The sequence below is a fragment of the Vipera ursinii genome (genome assembly GCF_947247035.1).
Source record: "Vipera ursinii genome assembly, chromosome: 2".
NCBI lineage: Eukaryota > Metazoa > Chordata > Lepidosauria > Squamata > Viperidae > Vipera > Vipera ursinii.
In genome coordinates this window covers 235,956,649-235,969,932 of record NC_139513.1, presented here as the reverse complement: position 1 = coordinate 235,969,932, position 13,284 = coordinate 235,956,649, and the positions used below count along the sequence as shown (strand labels likewise).

General features: G+C 38.9%; 1 protein-coding gene across 1 annotated transcript in view; it reads left to right on the top strand.

The window, feature by feature from the left end:
* The window catches only part of MFSD14B (major facilitator superfamily domain containing 14B), a 33,667-nt gene extending 22,045 nt beyond the window's left edge, over positions 1 to 11,622 (top strand). Inside the window, exons 8-12 of the mRNA XM_083355891.1 lie at positions 2,808 to 2,879; positions 4,371 to 4,483; positions 6,889 to 6,986; positions 8,846 to 8,997; positions 9,997 to 11,622. Of these exons, the coding sequence (XP_083212017.1) occupies positions 2,808 to 2,879; positions 4,371 to 4,483; positions 6,889 to 6,986; positions 8,846 to 8,997; positions 9,997 to 10,200 (639 nt within the window). The 3' untranslated portion in view covers positions 10,201 to 11,622. The remainder of the gene's footprint in view (positions 1 to 2,807; positions 2,880 to 4,370; positions 4,484 to 6,888; positions 6,987 to 8,845; positions 8,998 to 9,996) is intronic.
* The last annotated feature ends 1,662 nt before the right edge of the window (positions 11,623 to 13,284 follow it).

Here is a 13,284-nt window from a genome sequence, read left to right as displayed (position 1 = left end):
TTGAAGACCACCCGGAGGCTCCAGCTGGTGCAGAATGCGGCCGCGTGGGTAGTGATGGGAGCATCCCGATGCTCCCATATTACACCCCTCCTGCGTGAGCTGCATTGGTTACCGGTTGTCTTCCGGGTGAGATTTAAGTGCTGGTACTTACCTTTAAAGCCCTACATGGCCTAGGCCCGGGATATTTGCAGGACCGTCTGCTGCTGGGAACGACTTCCCATTGCCCAGTGCGCTCACACAGAGAGGGCCTCCCCAGGGTGCCGTCAGCTAGACAATGTCGGCTGGCTTCCCCAGGGGAAGGGCCTTCTCTGTGGGAGCGCCAGCCCTGTGGAACCAACTCCCCCTTGAGCTCCGGATGGCCCCGGATCTCCGGTCCTTTCGCCGCGGCCTTAAAACATTCTTTTTTCATCAGGCTGACCTGGACTGATGACAGGGTTTTTAAAAATGTTTTTTAATTTTTAATTGTTTAGTTTAACTTATTTATTGGGGCTGTTTATTTAATTTCTTTTAACTTTTGTATTGTTGTTTTTATTGTTGTTAGCCGCCCTGAGTCCTTCGGGAGATAGGGCGGAATATAAGTCCCAAAAATAAATAAATAAAATAAATAAATCCAGCTTCCCGCATTGACTTTGCTGTTAGGACCCAGCTGGGAAGATCACAAATAGACATCACATGACTCTGGGATGCTGCAAATATCATGAATGTGAGCTGTTTGCAAAGCTCCTGGATTGCTATCATGAGACAGTGGGGTCGCTGAATGGTTTTAAGTGCGAGGACTGTCCATAAGCACCTTCATAACTTCAAATAATTGCTAAACAAATGGCCATAAATCAAAGATTACCTGTATTCTTATTTTAAAAAAACAACAGGCTTTTTCAGTTTAAAATTTTCCCTGCAGTAACAGTATATTTCTTTCTCTAATCATGGCAGTCTTCTGTCCACAGAATGAAAAGGTAGATTCCTAACTTTTATATATATTCAGTGTTTAACTGCAAAGCACGTATCACTATCTCTGATCTCTCACATCTGATTTTTCTAAGAAAAAGCAAGTAAGGGACCAAAAATCTGTTACTGTAATGAAAAAATAAAAGAGAATATGATATCGTTTGCTATGTAAATTTGACATTTTGTTGATGGGCAGAGAAGATAGACAACATTTCATTAAAATCTTCCTCTAGCCATTCTTTCAGAAGGCTCTTAAAGTTCATAAAAAAATTAAGAAATAGTACAAAGGCAATATAAATGTGACAGCAATCTATAACTTTTGGTTGGAGACAAGATATTAATGTCACTGTGGGTCTGCTTTATGGATCAGCAGTCATTTAAATATGTATTCTCAATTTCATCCCTTCCAAAATATATCCCTCAAAATATATCCCTTATATTTTGAGCTATAATCTCTAGTTATATACCTAGTATGTCATGGAATTGTAGCCCAGACCATCTAAAAGGTATCCAGATTAGGGGAGCCTGCTATAAAGCAAACTATACTACCTACCTGTCTGTCTACCTACTTACCTGTGCTTTTGATCAAAGCTGCTAAGCTTTTTTTGGAGGATAAAAAGTAGACTTCTGTAGTAACTACAATAGTCCTTGACCTATGTCTGTTTGCTTGGCAACCATGCAAAGTTACAGTGGCACACAAAAAAAAACTGAACTTAGTGTACAACCAGTCCTCAAAAGTTCTGACCATCACAGTGTCCCTGGGGTCATGTGATTGTCATGCAGACACTTAAGTACTTGGTTCATGATTATGGTGTCAAAATGAGCTGTGTCATATCACCATTTGCATCCTTCCCTGCTGGTTTCCAATAAGCAAAGTCAATGGGGAAGCCGAAAGTCAGTGGGGAAGCCGAAAGGGAAAGTCAAAAGTAGTAGACCCTAGTAAGTGTCTCCCACCACTTTTTCTCTGAAGAAGCTTGATACATAGAAGATCCCAGGGATCCTGCCCACCCACACACTGCCTGAAAATGCCTGTACATGCCTGCCTGAAGCATCTCCCACTTTCCACAGCCTCTGCCAATCCGCTTGAGATCCCTGTGCTCTCTAGAAACTGCCAGTGGCACCCTCTACTCCCTCTACTCCCCACGCCATCCCCCTCCAGATACTCCTTATCTGGAACTCTCAACTCTCCTCACTTAAACAATCTGTACATCCTGAGGTTACAAGGACAACTGATAGTACCGTGATTGCTGTTGCTAAGCAATGCGGTCATGGGTTGCCGTGCTTTATGACCACATTGCTTCGTGACAGCAGTCCTAGTCCCAATTGCCAATATTACCCAAGGATTATGAATGAACTATGGTTTGTAGCATTCTGGAAAAGTTTATTGTAAATAGGTGTTCTCATGATGTAACACAGTTTTCCAAAGTGGTTGAAATAGGTTGCTTCATTCTCAAAATAATGGGGATGTGTGTATGTGTCTGTCCTTACGTGTTTATGCACCTCAACCAGGGAAATTTTATGAAGGTGCAGGAGAATATTTTGAATTGAAATTATGTTGTGCAGTGCAGTGCCATCCTACATGTGGCAGTATATATTAGCAAAGGGCCATGGCATTGAGGAATCAGTTGCTTTTTGTTTGGCTGAAGTTGATATTTATGGATTTTAATCGATACTTCTTTTTTTTACAAGTTTTTTTAACAAGTGATATACAATCACAAAGATCTCCTAAGATTTGGTATTCTTTCCGAGTTTGTTTTCCTTTTGTAAACTTATTTTCTGTAAAGATAATAATTCCTTTTTCTGAAAAAGATTTTAAGGATCTGTCAAATTTGAAGTACAGATTTTGTTTAATTTATTTACAGGTGATAAAATTTGAGTATGCAAGTATTGCAACATTCATAGCTGTGATTGGCATTCTTTCTATAGTTGCTCAGGTAAGCATAATTTTAATAAGACTTAAAAATTGCAGTAAGCACACATAATTAAAATGTATTAAGTGATGAAGTGTACTTTGCAGATTATATATGTGTAAGTAAAATGTATGTAGGGTCTACTATAAAATAAGAAAAACTACATATTTTATATCAAATTTATGTCTAACAAAATAATTCAAAATGATTCAGAATTATGAATATTTAATATATCAGTAAAAATGCATTAAATAAGAACAATCAAAATATTAAAAGCTGGTTTTTAACCCAATGCTGACAGAGAATTGGAGTCTGACCAATTGGTAAAGATTCTGCAACAGAAAACCTTCGCCCTGATTATCATTTATAGAGTGAACATTTGAAAAAATGTTTTAGATTATGACTGATACATGTTGGTAGAGTCTGTGGAAGAAGGTGGTCCTCTAGTATAACGCTGACCAGTGTTTAAAAAGTGCAAAAGAGCATATGAAACTGAACATGAAAACAAACCATCACCTAGCACAAATGACACAGAATATGTGTAATACTCAGATATACAGGTAGTCCTAATTTACCAATCTGCAATTGGGACCAGCAAATCTTGTCACACTCCTTATGTCAGTTCTGGCTGCAGAAAGTGAATCACCTGCAGTTAAGTGTGCTGTCATGTGACCGTGACTTGCAACTTCCTGCTGTCTTCCCCACTGACTGCAACCTTCATAGCCACCTTCTGACAAGCAAATAGTATCATGTGACTGTGACTGTCACACATATGCAGTGGTTGCCAAGTGCCCAAATTGCAATCACATGAGCATGAGGGGCACTGTGACTGGTGCAATTTTTTCACAAATTGTAACTTCAAACGATCACTGAACAAACTTATTGATAAGCAAGGACCACTTGTAGTTCCCATCAGCTTCCTCATCACATGCCATCTGTAGCAGTTGCAGTTTCCAACATTTTTCAGTGTCAACATTACATTGTACCAGTGCAGAGGTCCCCAACCTTATGGGGTTTTTATCCGGTTTTTCCACGGACCGGAGAGTAAGTGGCTTTGTGTGCTGCCTGCATCCCACAGATGGGGTTTTTCTCATTTGTGTGGGCCGGTTGCTGGCATGCTGCGGCCCCGTACCGGTCCATGGACCAGGGGTTAGAGACCCCTGTACTAGTGGACATTTTACCTTGCCTGATTCCAAGGTAACTGAATGTTTGAATCCACCTAGCAGCTTTCTTACAAAGAGTCATATATTCCTTGGGAAAACTTTTCTGTTGTTGTCAGTGCTTTTATCAGGTCATTGCTTTGGATATACATCATGAGGCTTTGGTTGCAGTTTTGAGGGGGCCCCAAAAGGTTGATGCTGAATTTGTGCATACATAAGTGAACAATTGATATTGGTTCCAGATGATTTTTGCACAGCCGTACAAATTAATTTTAAAATGTTGTCTTTTGCCACTGCATTTATTCAGATATTGATTTATAAATAAACTGCATAATGCATTTTCTGACTTTTGTAGACTGTCTTTCTCAGCATCCTAATGAGGTCTATAGGGAACAAAAACACAGTACTGCTTGGCCTTGGTTTTCAGATGTTCCAGCTGGCCTGGTATGGTTTTGGCTCTCAGCCTTGGTAAGTGCACTGCAGATGTGTTTTTATTGACTCTTCCTAGTTTCCTTTTTAACAGTTCAGTTGACTATATTGCATGTTGTGTGCTCATGGGCAGGGAAGGGATGGTAGACCTACCTGGGCCATATTTTTATGTACAGTTCTAACTCGTAGATGTATTTTAATAACTCCATGGTCAGATCACAGATAGGATGATACAGGAAGAAGTGCTTTAAGAACACGATGCTCTGCTGGATCAGATACTTTGCCCATCCCCCTCATCCTGGCCATCCAAGTGCACAAGAAAGCCCAGTGATCTCCAAGCCGTTGGCCGTCAGAGATAGGTACACTGACATCAAGACTAATAAACCATTGGCCAAGATTTTAAGTCATTTACCAAGACATTTGCAGCATTATATGTCAAAACTTAGAATTTAAACTGTGATGAAATAGGTTTTAAAGGAAAGAGGTAGTTGCGACCTAGTAACGAGTGTCAAGGAATAAAGGCAACTGCCATATTTTGGTTTGCCAAATTTTGAAATTAGCCACTTTGTAATAGAAAGATATAATGGTTTATTTTTGCCCGCGCACGCACACAGACACACACACACACACACACACTTTCTCTTTGTCTGTCTGTCTCACACACACAGAACAAAACAATTATAAATACATCCTCCCAAAATAATATTTTATCATACAGTAGTTATGATGCATCTCACTCATGACAGCAAAGGTTTAGTTTCCAAAGGCCTTCCAAAGTAGGTAGATCTTAACAAACAATTGAATAAAGGAAGTTATTCTATAGAAGGAGGGGAGCTCACAGGTAAAGAGCCTTGGTGGAGCAGTGGGCTAATGCCTCCTTAAGTAACACCAGCTGCATGCAATTAGTGCAGGTTCGCATCCCACCAGGCTCAAGGTTGACTCAGCCTTCCATCCTTCCGAGGTAGGTAAAATGAGGACCCAGATTGTTGGGGGAAATTAAGCTGACTTTGTAATAATGCCGCTTGGGGGTGTGTGTGAAAACCCTAATAAGCAGGCATATACATAGAATGAAGGCTACTGCTAAGTTTGTAAGCCGCCCTGAGTCTTCGGAGAAGGGCGGGATATAAATGGAATTAAAATAAAATAAATAAATAATAAAAATAAAGCCCCTTTCTGAATCCTCTTCTGACAGATACCCCAGTAGGTATTCTATATGCACTGGTTGGGTCAATTCTTCCTGAAAAAGGTGCTCTCAAAGCTATCCAGATCTCAAATCATATTGGGCTTTATAGGTAATAACCAGTTTCTTGGAAACAAGCTGGTAGCCAGTGCAGCTCATTTTATAGCAGTGTAATATGGTAGTGGCTCAGTGTTTAGGACGCTGAGCTTGTCAATCAGATGGTCGGCAGTTTGGCGGGTCGAATCCCGAGTGCCGCGTAACAGAGTGAGCACCTGTTTCCCGTCCCAGCTTCTGCCAACCTAGCAGTTTGAAAGCACGTAAAAATGCAAGTAGAAAAATAGGGACCACTATGGTGGGAAGGTAACAGCGTTCCATGCGCCTTTGGCGTCTAGTCATGCCGGCCACATGACCACGGAGACGTCCTCGGACAAGCGCTGGCTCTTTGGCTTTGAAACAGAGATGAGCACCAGCCCCTAGAATCGGAAACGACTAGCACGTGTGTGCGGGGGAACCTTTTCCTTTTAATATGGTAGTAATAAATTTAACATTATCGTGACGGTAGCAACATTTTCCACCAGCTGACATTTTGGGGTGGCTTTGAAGGGCAGTCCCATGTAATTAGTGTAATCTAGTTGAGAGGTAATGTTGATATGAGGGACTGTACTCTATGTGTCTAATTTGTTTTTCATTGCAATTCTCTCTGCTTTATAGCTGCTAGAGTGAGAAACTTTCCATGGGTATGTCAAATCTTGTAGCAGTTGGAATACAAAGCCTGGCTTTAAATTTGAGACAACTAACAAAATACATAACATTTGTAGAGATGTCTTCAATCAGTCTTTATTAGGATCCGCAACCAATAATATCCAAAAAGGCAAAATAATTTTAATTAAAAAGCACACCAAGTTTCTCAATATGAATGGCATATTTTTAAATACAGAAAGATATAGGGCTAAAGAAAGTGAAAAAAACAGTAATATATATATTTTGACCTAAAATATATAATTTTATCTCTTACCTTTATTGCTAGTTACCTAAAACCATCTAACTTAATTATTGTCCTTGTGAACAGTTGTTTTTACATGTTTGAAGTGGTTGAGCAGAACGTGGTAATATTATTTGAAATGTTTGTATCTAGAACAGAAAACAACAAAAAAAAATATATAAAGCTCTGTGAACTACCCGGGTAATTCTTTAAAATATTAAAAAAACTTCTAAATAGATCCTTCCTTTCAAATTATATAGCATTATGTTCTCTTGTGCTTAGGATGATGTGGGCAGCTGGAGCTGTTGCAGCCATGTCAAGTATCACATTCCCAGCAATCAGTGCCCTTGTGTCACGCAACGCAGATTCGGATCAACAAGGTGAAAACAAGGTTATTTTTCAACAAAACTGATCTTGTAGCTGTTTTTCCCCCTAAAATTCATCTGGATGTATATTTTTTGTGCTTTAGTAATACTGAGCCCAAAATTTCTGTTGCTAAGTTGTTAAAGTGAGTTTTGCCCCATTTTATGACCTTTCTTGTCACGGATGTTAAATGAATAACTGCAGCTATTAAGTTAGTAACACAGTTGTTAAGTGAACCTGGCTTCCCCATTGAGTTTGTTTGTCAGAAAGTCGCAAAAGGGGATCATATGATCCCAGGATACAACCGGCATAAATATGAGCCAGTTGCCAAGCATCTGAATTTTAATCACGTGGCCATGGGGATGCTGCAACGGTCATACGTTTGAAAAAGGGTCATTTGCAGTACCGTTGTAACTTCAAACGGTCACTAACTGAACTGCCATAAGTTGAGGACTACCAGTTAGTAGTCCTGTAATAGCTTTTGAAAGCAGTACAATCTGTATGTCTTTTATCGCCCCTTGTGCACGCAAGAAGAGGCAAGTTACACACAGTGTGACTCTTCATAAACAATATTTATCGTTTATAAACGATATATATTTAGCTTGGAGAATTTTTTGAAGGTGATTTTCTTTTGGGGATATAACTTGTGTGGGATAAGAAGCTGCAAAGCAAACCCAGGGCAGTACAAACATAGGCATCCTCAGGAACGCAACTGACAATCTCTCCCTTTAGCTAATTGCATGCAGCATGGTGCTGCAAATATGAAAGGGTATGGCTTAAATTGTGACATGATGTGCAGTTCAGCATTTTGCCATTTTTGCAGCTAGCTGTGGAAGCCTATATTTTTTATTTTATTTTAATTCCATTTATATCCCGCCCTTCTCCGAAGACTCAGGGCGGCTTACAAGCTTAGCAGTATCTCAAAGAACTAGTGATGGGCAGGGATACTTGTAGTTATTTTGCCTGTCATCTCTGTACTTCCTTGCTGGGGGAGAATCTCTGCCCTGTTATCCTAATTCACAGGGGGAAATGAACTTCCCATCTTTAACAGTTTATTGTGAGGTTAGCTGGCATATATTGTTAGTGAAGTTTGTTTGTGACATAGGTTATTTTTCTTTCTGGAAGAATGGCGATTCAGGTTCACTTGTTGCTGAAATGAAGATGGGTGGAAAATGGGAAATGATAGAAATGTCATAATCATCACAGTGACTTCATTCTCACTAGGCCAGGATTGGAAGGAAGACGTTATCGATTTTATTATTTTGTTAGAAAACGATCACAATTTTTGATGAAAAAAAGAATGGGAGTACACCGTTGGCACTTTATAGAATAACTTTCTTGTGTAAATGTGTAATGTAATCTAAAATAAGCTCTTGCACTGGGGCGGGGTTGGTAATTAAGCTTTCTCTGAAGTGTTTTTAGAAGTTTGAAAGTACATGTTAATGCCATCTAGTGGTGACTGAATATGTGAGAATGTTGAAATGTCCCAGTATATAAATATGATCTCTGAAATACAAATTTTCTTGTTAGATACTTTCAAAACAAATTAATTGGACCAGTCACTTCAGTATAAAAGAATATATTGAAATCAGTGATCTAATTTTGGTTCTTTTGATAGTATCCAACAAGAAAATCTGCTTTTCAAAGAGCAAATATATGTCTCAAATTAATTACTAGTCTGCAACTTTACCTTTGAATGCAGCTGATCTCTCTTTAAAGGTGGTTAATGTTTGACTTAGAAAAAGGTCAACGATAGCTGTATAAGAGCTCAGAATCCATTTGAAATGCAGTCTGTAGAGCTCTTTTGTTCCATTTTTGAAGTTGGATTGGCTGGTAGAAATTATTTTTCCTTCACTGTGAATTTGCTCTTTCCCAGGTGTCGTCCAGGGGATAATAACTGGAATCAGAGGTCTGTGCAATGGTCTTGGCCCTGCTCTCTATGGCTTCATATTCTATCTCTTCCATGTGGAACTTAATGAGTTGGCACCAGTTGAGGATAAGGCTATTAGGCAGGATCCAAGTGATGAGGTAAAATGATTATAAGTCTTTCTTGAAATAGTGGCTTTTAATAGTTCTTGATTAGGCATCCTATAACGGATCTTTCTTCATTTGAAGCTACAAGATATAACATGGAATGAATCAGCAGTTGCTTCTTTTGATGGGTTTTCCAGCTAAAACCGTAACCTTTTTGTACTCTTGCCTTGTTTTTTTCATGTTATTCAGCTGTTGCCAGCCATTCTTGTCCTTCTAACAGCCCTCTTCTGTGTCAGTCTCTTAGATTGAAGAATGCTTCTCTTGAAACATGAACTTAAAGAATCAGCTGCATAATTTTGACAGTTCACAGGTTAAAATACCGTGTTTTAGGATCCGTTTCTGAAATCCAATAGTGTCAAAACAATTATTCAATATGAATAATTATAATTCAATTCACGGTAGCTCTCACACCCAAATAAGGCCTGGTGGAGCACATGTAGAAGCACACAAGGCAGTGATTCTTTTCAAAACATCCAGAACCAAAAAGACTTCCTACTGGTTTAATATTATGGCTCAGTTCATTATTATGAGATGAAATAGGAGTGTGATTGCTGGAGAAGACAAGTGTCTGTGGAGATTCTCAGTCATGCAGGTCATGGTTGTCCCAAGGGTGCTTTTTCAAGAGGCAACCGGACTTTCTTGTTTTTCTTTGAAGACGTTTCACTTCTCATCCAAGAAGGCTGGTTTCCCCACCATCCAGTCAGAGCTGAAGGAAGTTTCTTGGATGAGAAACGAAACGTCTTCAAAGAAAAACAAAGTCCAGTTGCCTCTTGAAAAAGTACCTTTTGGAGTGGAGAAGGCAAGTTTCTAACTTTCAACAACCAACAACTGCCAAAATTGACGCAAGTCTGTTTGATGTTGGCAGCACAGTTCTATTAGTGACGCGTGTTAACTGTTTGCTTACTGAACGGTTAAAGATGCGGATGTGAGTGGCTTCATTGTTCACATTACATTAATCTGTGGTTGCTCAGCCTTTCTCATTTCTTTTTACAGATTGCAATTATTCCTGGTCCTCCTTTCCTTTTTGGAGCATGTGCAGTCCTCCTAGCCTTTCTGGTCGCCTTATTTATCCCCGAGCACAGTAAAGCTGCCAATGCCAGAAAGCACAGCAACAGCATCAACGGCATCCAGAGCAACAGTCCAGATCGGGGTAGTGATGAGGATATTGAGCCTCTGCTTCAAGACAGCAGTGTATGAAAGCAGTTTTCTTCTAAGGTGTTAACAGAGACGGCCATCGGGCAGACATAATCCATGCACTGAGCTCTGAATCCAGAGCAGTTCTCTTCTGGGGCGAACTTTTGATCTGTCAGAAGCTTTGCACATTTCACTCACCTAAGATATCATGTCTAAGTGGCCACTGGTATTCAAATAAGGCTGATTGCAACCACCTACTGTGGATTTTCTGTAGGACAGTCCAAAGCAAGTTTTTTCTTTCTATATCCACGCAATTGGGAAAGATGATCTTCAGATGTAGTTAAATACTTGAGTACCCAAATTCACTGTGAGCAAACCATAACCCTGCTAGGTTTCCTCCCCCCTCCTCCCAAGAGTCTTCATTGCTTCTCTACTCTCTTGTAGCTCGTGGGGATTTGGGAAAAAGAAACACTCCATTTCAATAAACATTACTGACAAAAGTTTCTGTCACAATCCCACTCCATCGATGCACTCTTACGTCTCTCTTAACATGCTGCCTGATTGATTGAATATTGCTGAACTATTTCAAAAGTGCAGGGAATGTCAACTGAAAGATAAATTATTGGTGCATTTTCAACCCTTGTTTTTAAAATCTCTAACTGAGATGTTAATTAAAAGGGCTCCTGTTGAAAACCTGAGCATGGCAAGGATGCTAATTCCTTTGATAAAAAAATGGTAGTGATGCTCACTTCTGGCATCTCCAATGTGGCCAGTTCTGACATATGAACTAATTAAATGGGTGCTGAGGCAATTTATATTGACGTGTATTTATCACATCATCTGTCATTTTTAACTGCCATATGAAACATTTCTGTCCCACTTAATTTCACTCCTGCCTTAACTGCTACTTAGTGTACATTGTTATCAGCTATATTTAGCCTTCATATCAATCTCTGAAAAATCTCATAGAATTATAATTGTGAAATGTCTATCTAAAAAGACTTTAAAAGATGATTTAGTTTCTACAGAGTACCATGTTACAATTTTTAGAAGCATTTTTGAAATTGCACAGGTTTCTGTGTATTTAGTGGCAGTAAAAAATGGAACATTACACAAAAATCTTAACCAAGTACTCTTATGAATGTTTTATATGTATGAATATATGTAGATATTTATAAGAAGTTCTACTTTTTTCCTGATGGGGTACTGTGTAAATCTTGTATTTATAAATGTAACGAGGGCACTGACAGATATACAGCTTTTATAAAGGATTGTGTAATGACGGAACAAAATTTAAATATATATATATATATTTTGAAACTTGGTCCGCCTTAAGCAAAGATATCAAACCTTTTGTACTATGCAGTTTCGTTTTTAAGTTAATAAGCTTCCTAATGCATAATAAATTTGCAAACTATATTATTCAAGGTTGTAATGTGATTTTGGTATCTTTTGTCTCCCATTAAAAGTGCACATGAATTATTTATATAATGTAGGATTTTTGCTAATTTGTTATTACATACCAGCATCTTTCTCCGACAAATTCTTATTTATGCTACATGTGTTGCTTTAATAAAAGCATCTTTATAAATATAAATAATTTAAAGTAAACTGAAGATTTCAAACCTATCGTTGTGCTTCTCAAAGGCTGAAAAAAGCATTAGTTTCTCATAACTGACAAACTTAACATTCACAAACCATTGGATGAAATACAATCAAAGCAAAGACAATAATAATAAAATGTAATTGACCAATTTGAGGAATCTGTAGATAGTCATCGACTTAACAACCACAATCAGGACTTGAATTTTGGTTGCTAAGCGACATAGTTAAGCCAGTAGTCGCATAACAAGACCCAATTTTACAAACATTTACTGCAGTCATTAAGCAAATCACAATCATTAAGCAAATCATGTGTTAAAGTGAATTGTGTAGTCTTTAAGCGAATCTGGCTTCTCCAACTGACTATCAGAAGCTTGCTGAGAAGCTTGCAAATTGTGATGACATGACTGCAGGATGCTTTATTGTAAATGTGAATTGGCTGCAAAATGCCTAAATTGTGATCATGTGACCAGAGCAGCGATAACTGAGTTACTTTTTCTGACACCATTGTAAGTTCAAACTGTCATTAAAAGACTGCATGTAAGTCAGGGACAACCCATACATTCTCTTAGTTTGGCTGCAGGTGCTTCCTGCACAAGCAAATCTAATTGATTAAAAAACTAAAATAATATTTTGGGCTGGGAAGGGAAGATTGTAATACCATTTATCGTTTAGCTTTATTGTGAGATGAATATTCCTCAAATATTTTAAAATTTTTAAATCTTTTTTTTATGTTCCAAGTGAATATGGAGATTGTTGATAGAAAATGAACTGGATTGGGGATCTTTTATCCAATCAAAAGTGTCATGTTTAAATAGTCCATCAGATCTGCTTTGTAGGCAGAAGGTCCAACATTAAATGTGGTCTCCAGACAGGAGAAGTACAGGACTGAAATTTTATTTATTTGGATTGAACTTATTTGGCATAACGTTTTTCCCTGTGTTACTATTAGTAATTCAATGATTGGTGGCCACAATGAACTAACAGTATATGCTAAAAGTACAATGGTGCAATATTTCTCAATTATATGGGAAAATTATGCTAGAAATATGAAGAGGTTAAAAGAAATCCTTTGCATTCAATTGAATTGCTAGACATCCATGTTGTTTTCTTGGTAACAGTTGAGAAGTGATTTTCAATGTCACTTTGCTGGTCTAGGAGCAGCCCCTGCTAAGCAAGTCTGAGGATAAGACTGGTTTGATTATGCTATCCATAAAAGGTAAAGGTTCCCCCGCACATGCGTGCTAGTCGTTTCCAACTCTAGGGGCCGGTGCTCATTTCCGTTTGAAAGCCAAAGAGCCAGCGCTTGTCCGAGGACGTCTCCGTGGTCATGTGGCCAGCATGAATAGATGCCAAAGATGCACGGAGCGCTGTTACCTTCCCACCGTAGTGGTCCCTATTTTTCTACTTGTATTTTTACGTGCTTTCGAACTGCTAGGTTGGCAGAAGCTGGGACGAGTAACAGGCGCTCACTCTGTTACGTGGCACTCGGGATTCGACCCGCCAAACTGCTGACCTTCTGATCGACAAGCTCAGTGTCCTAAC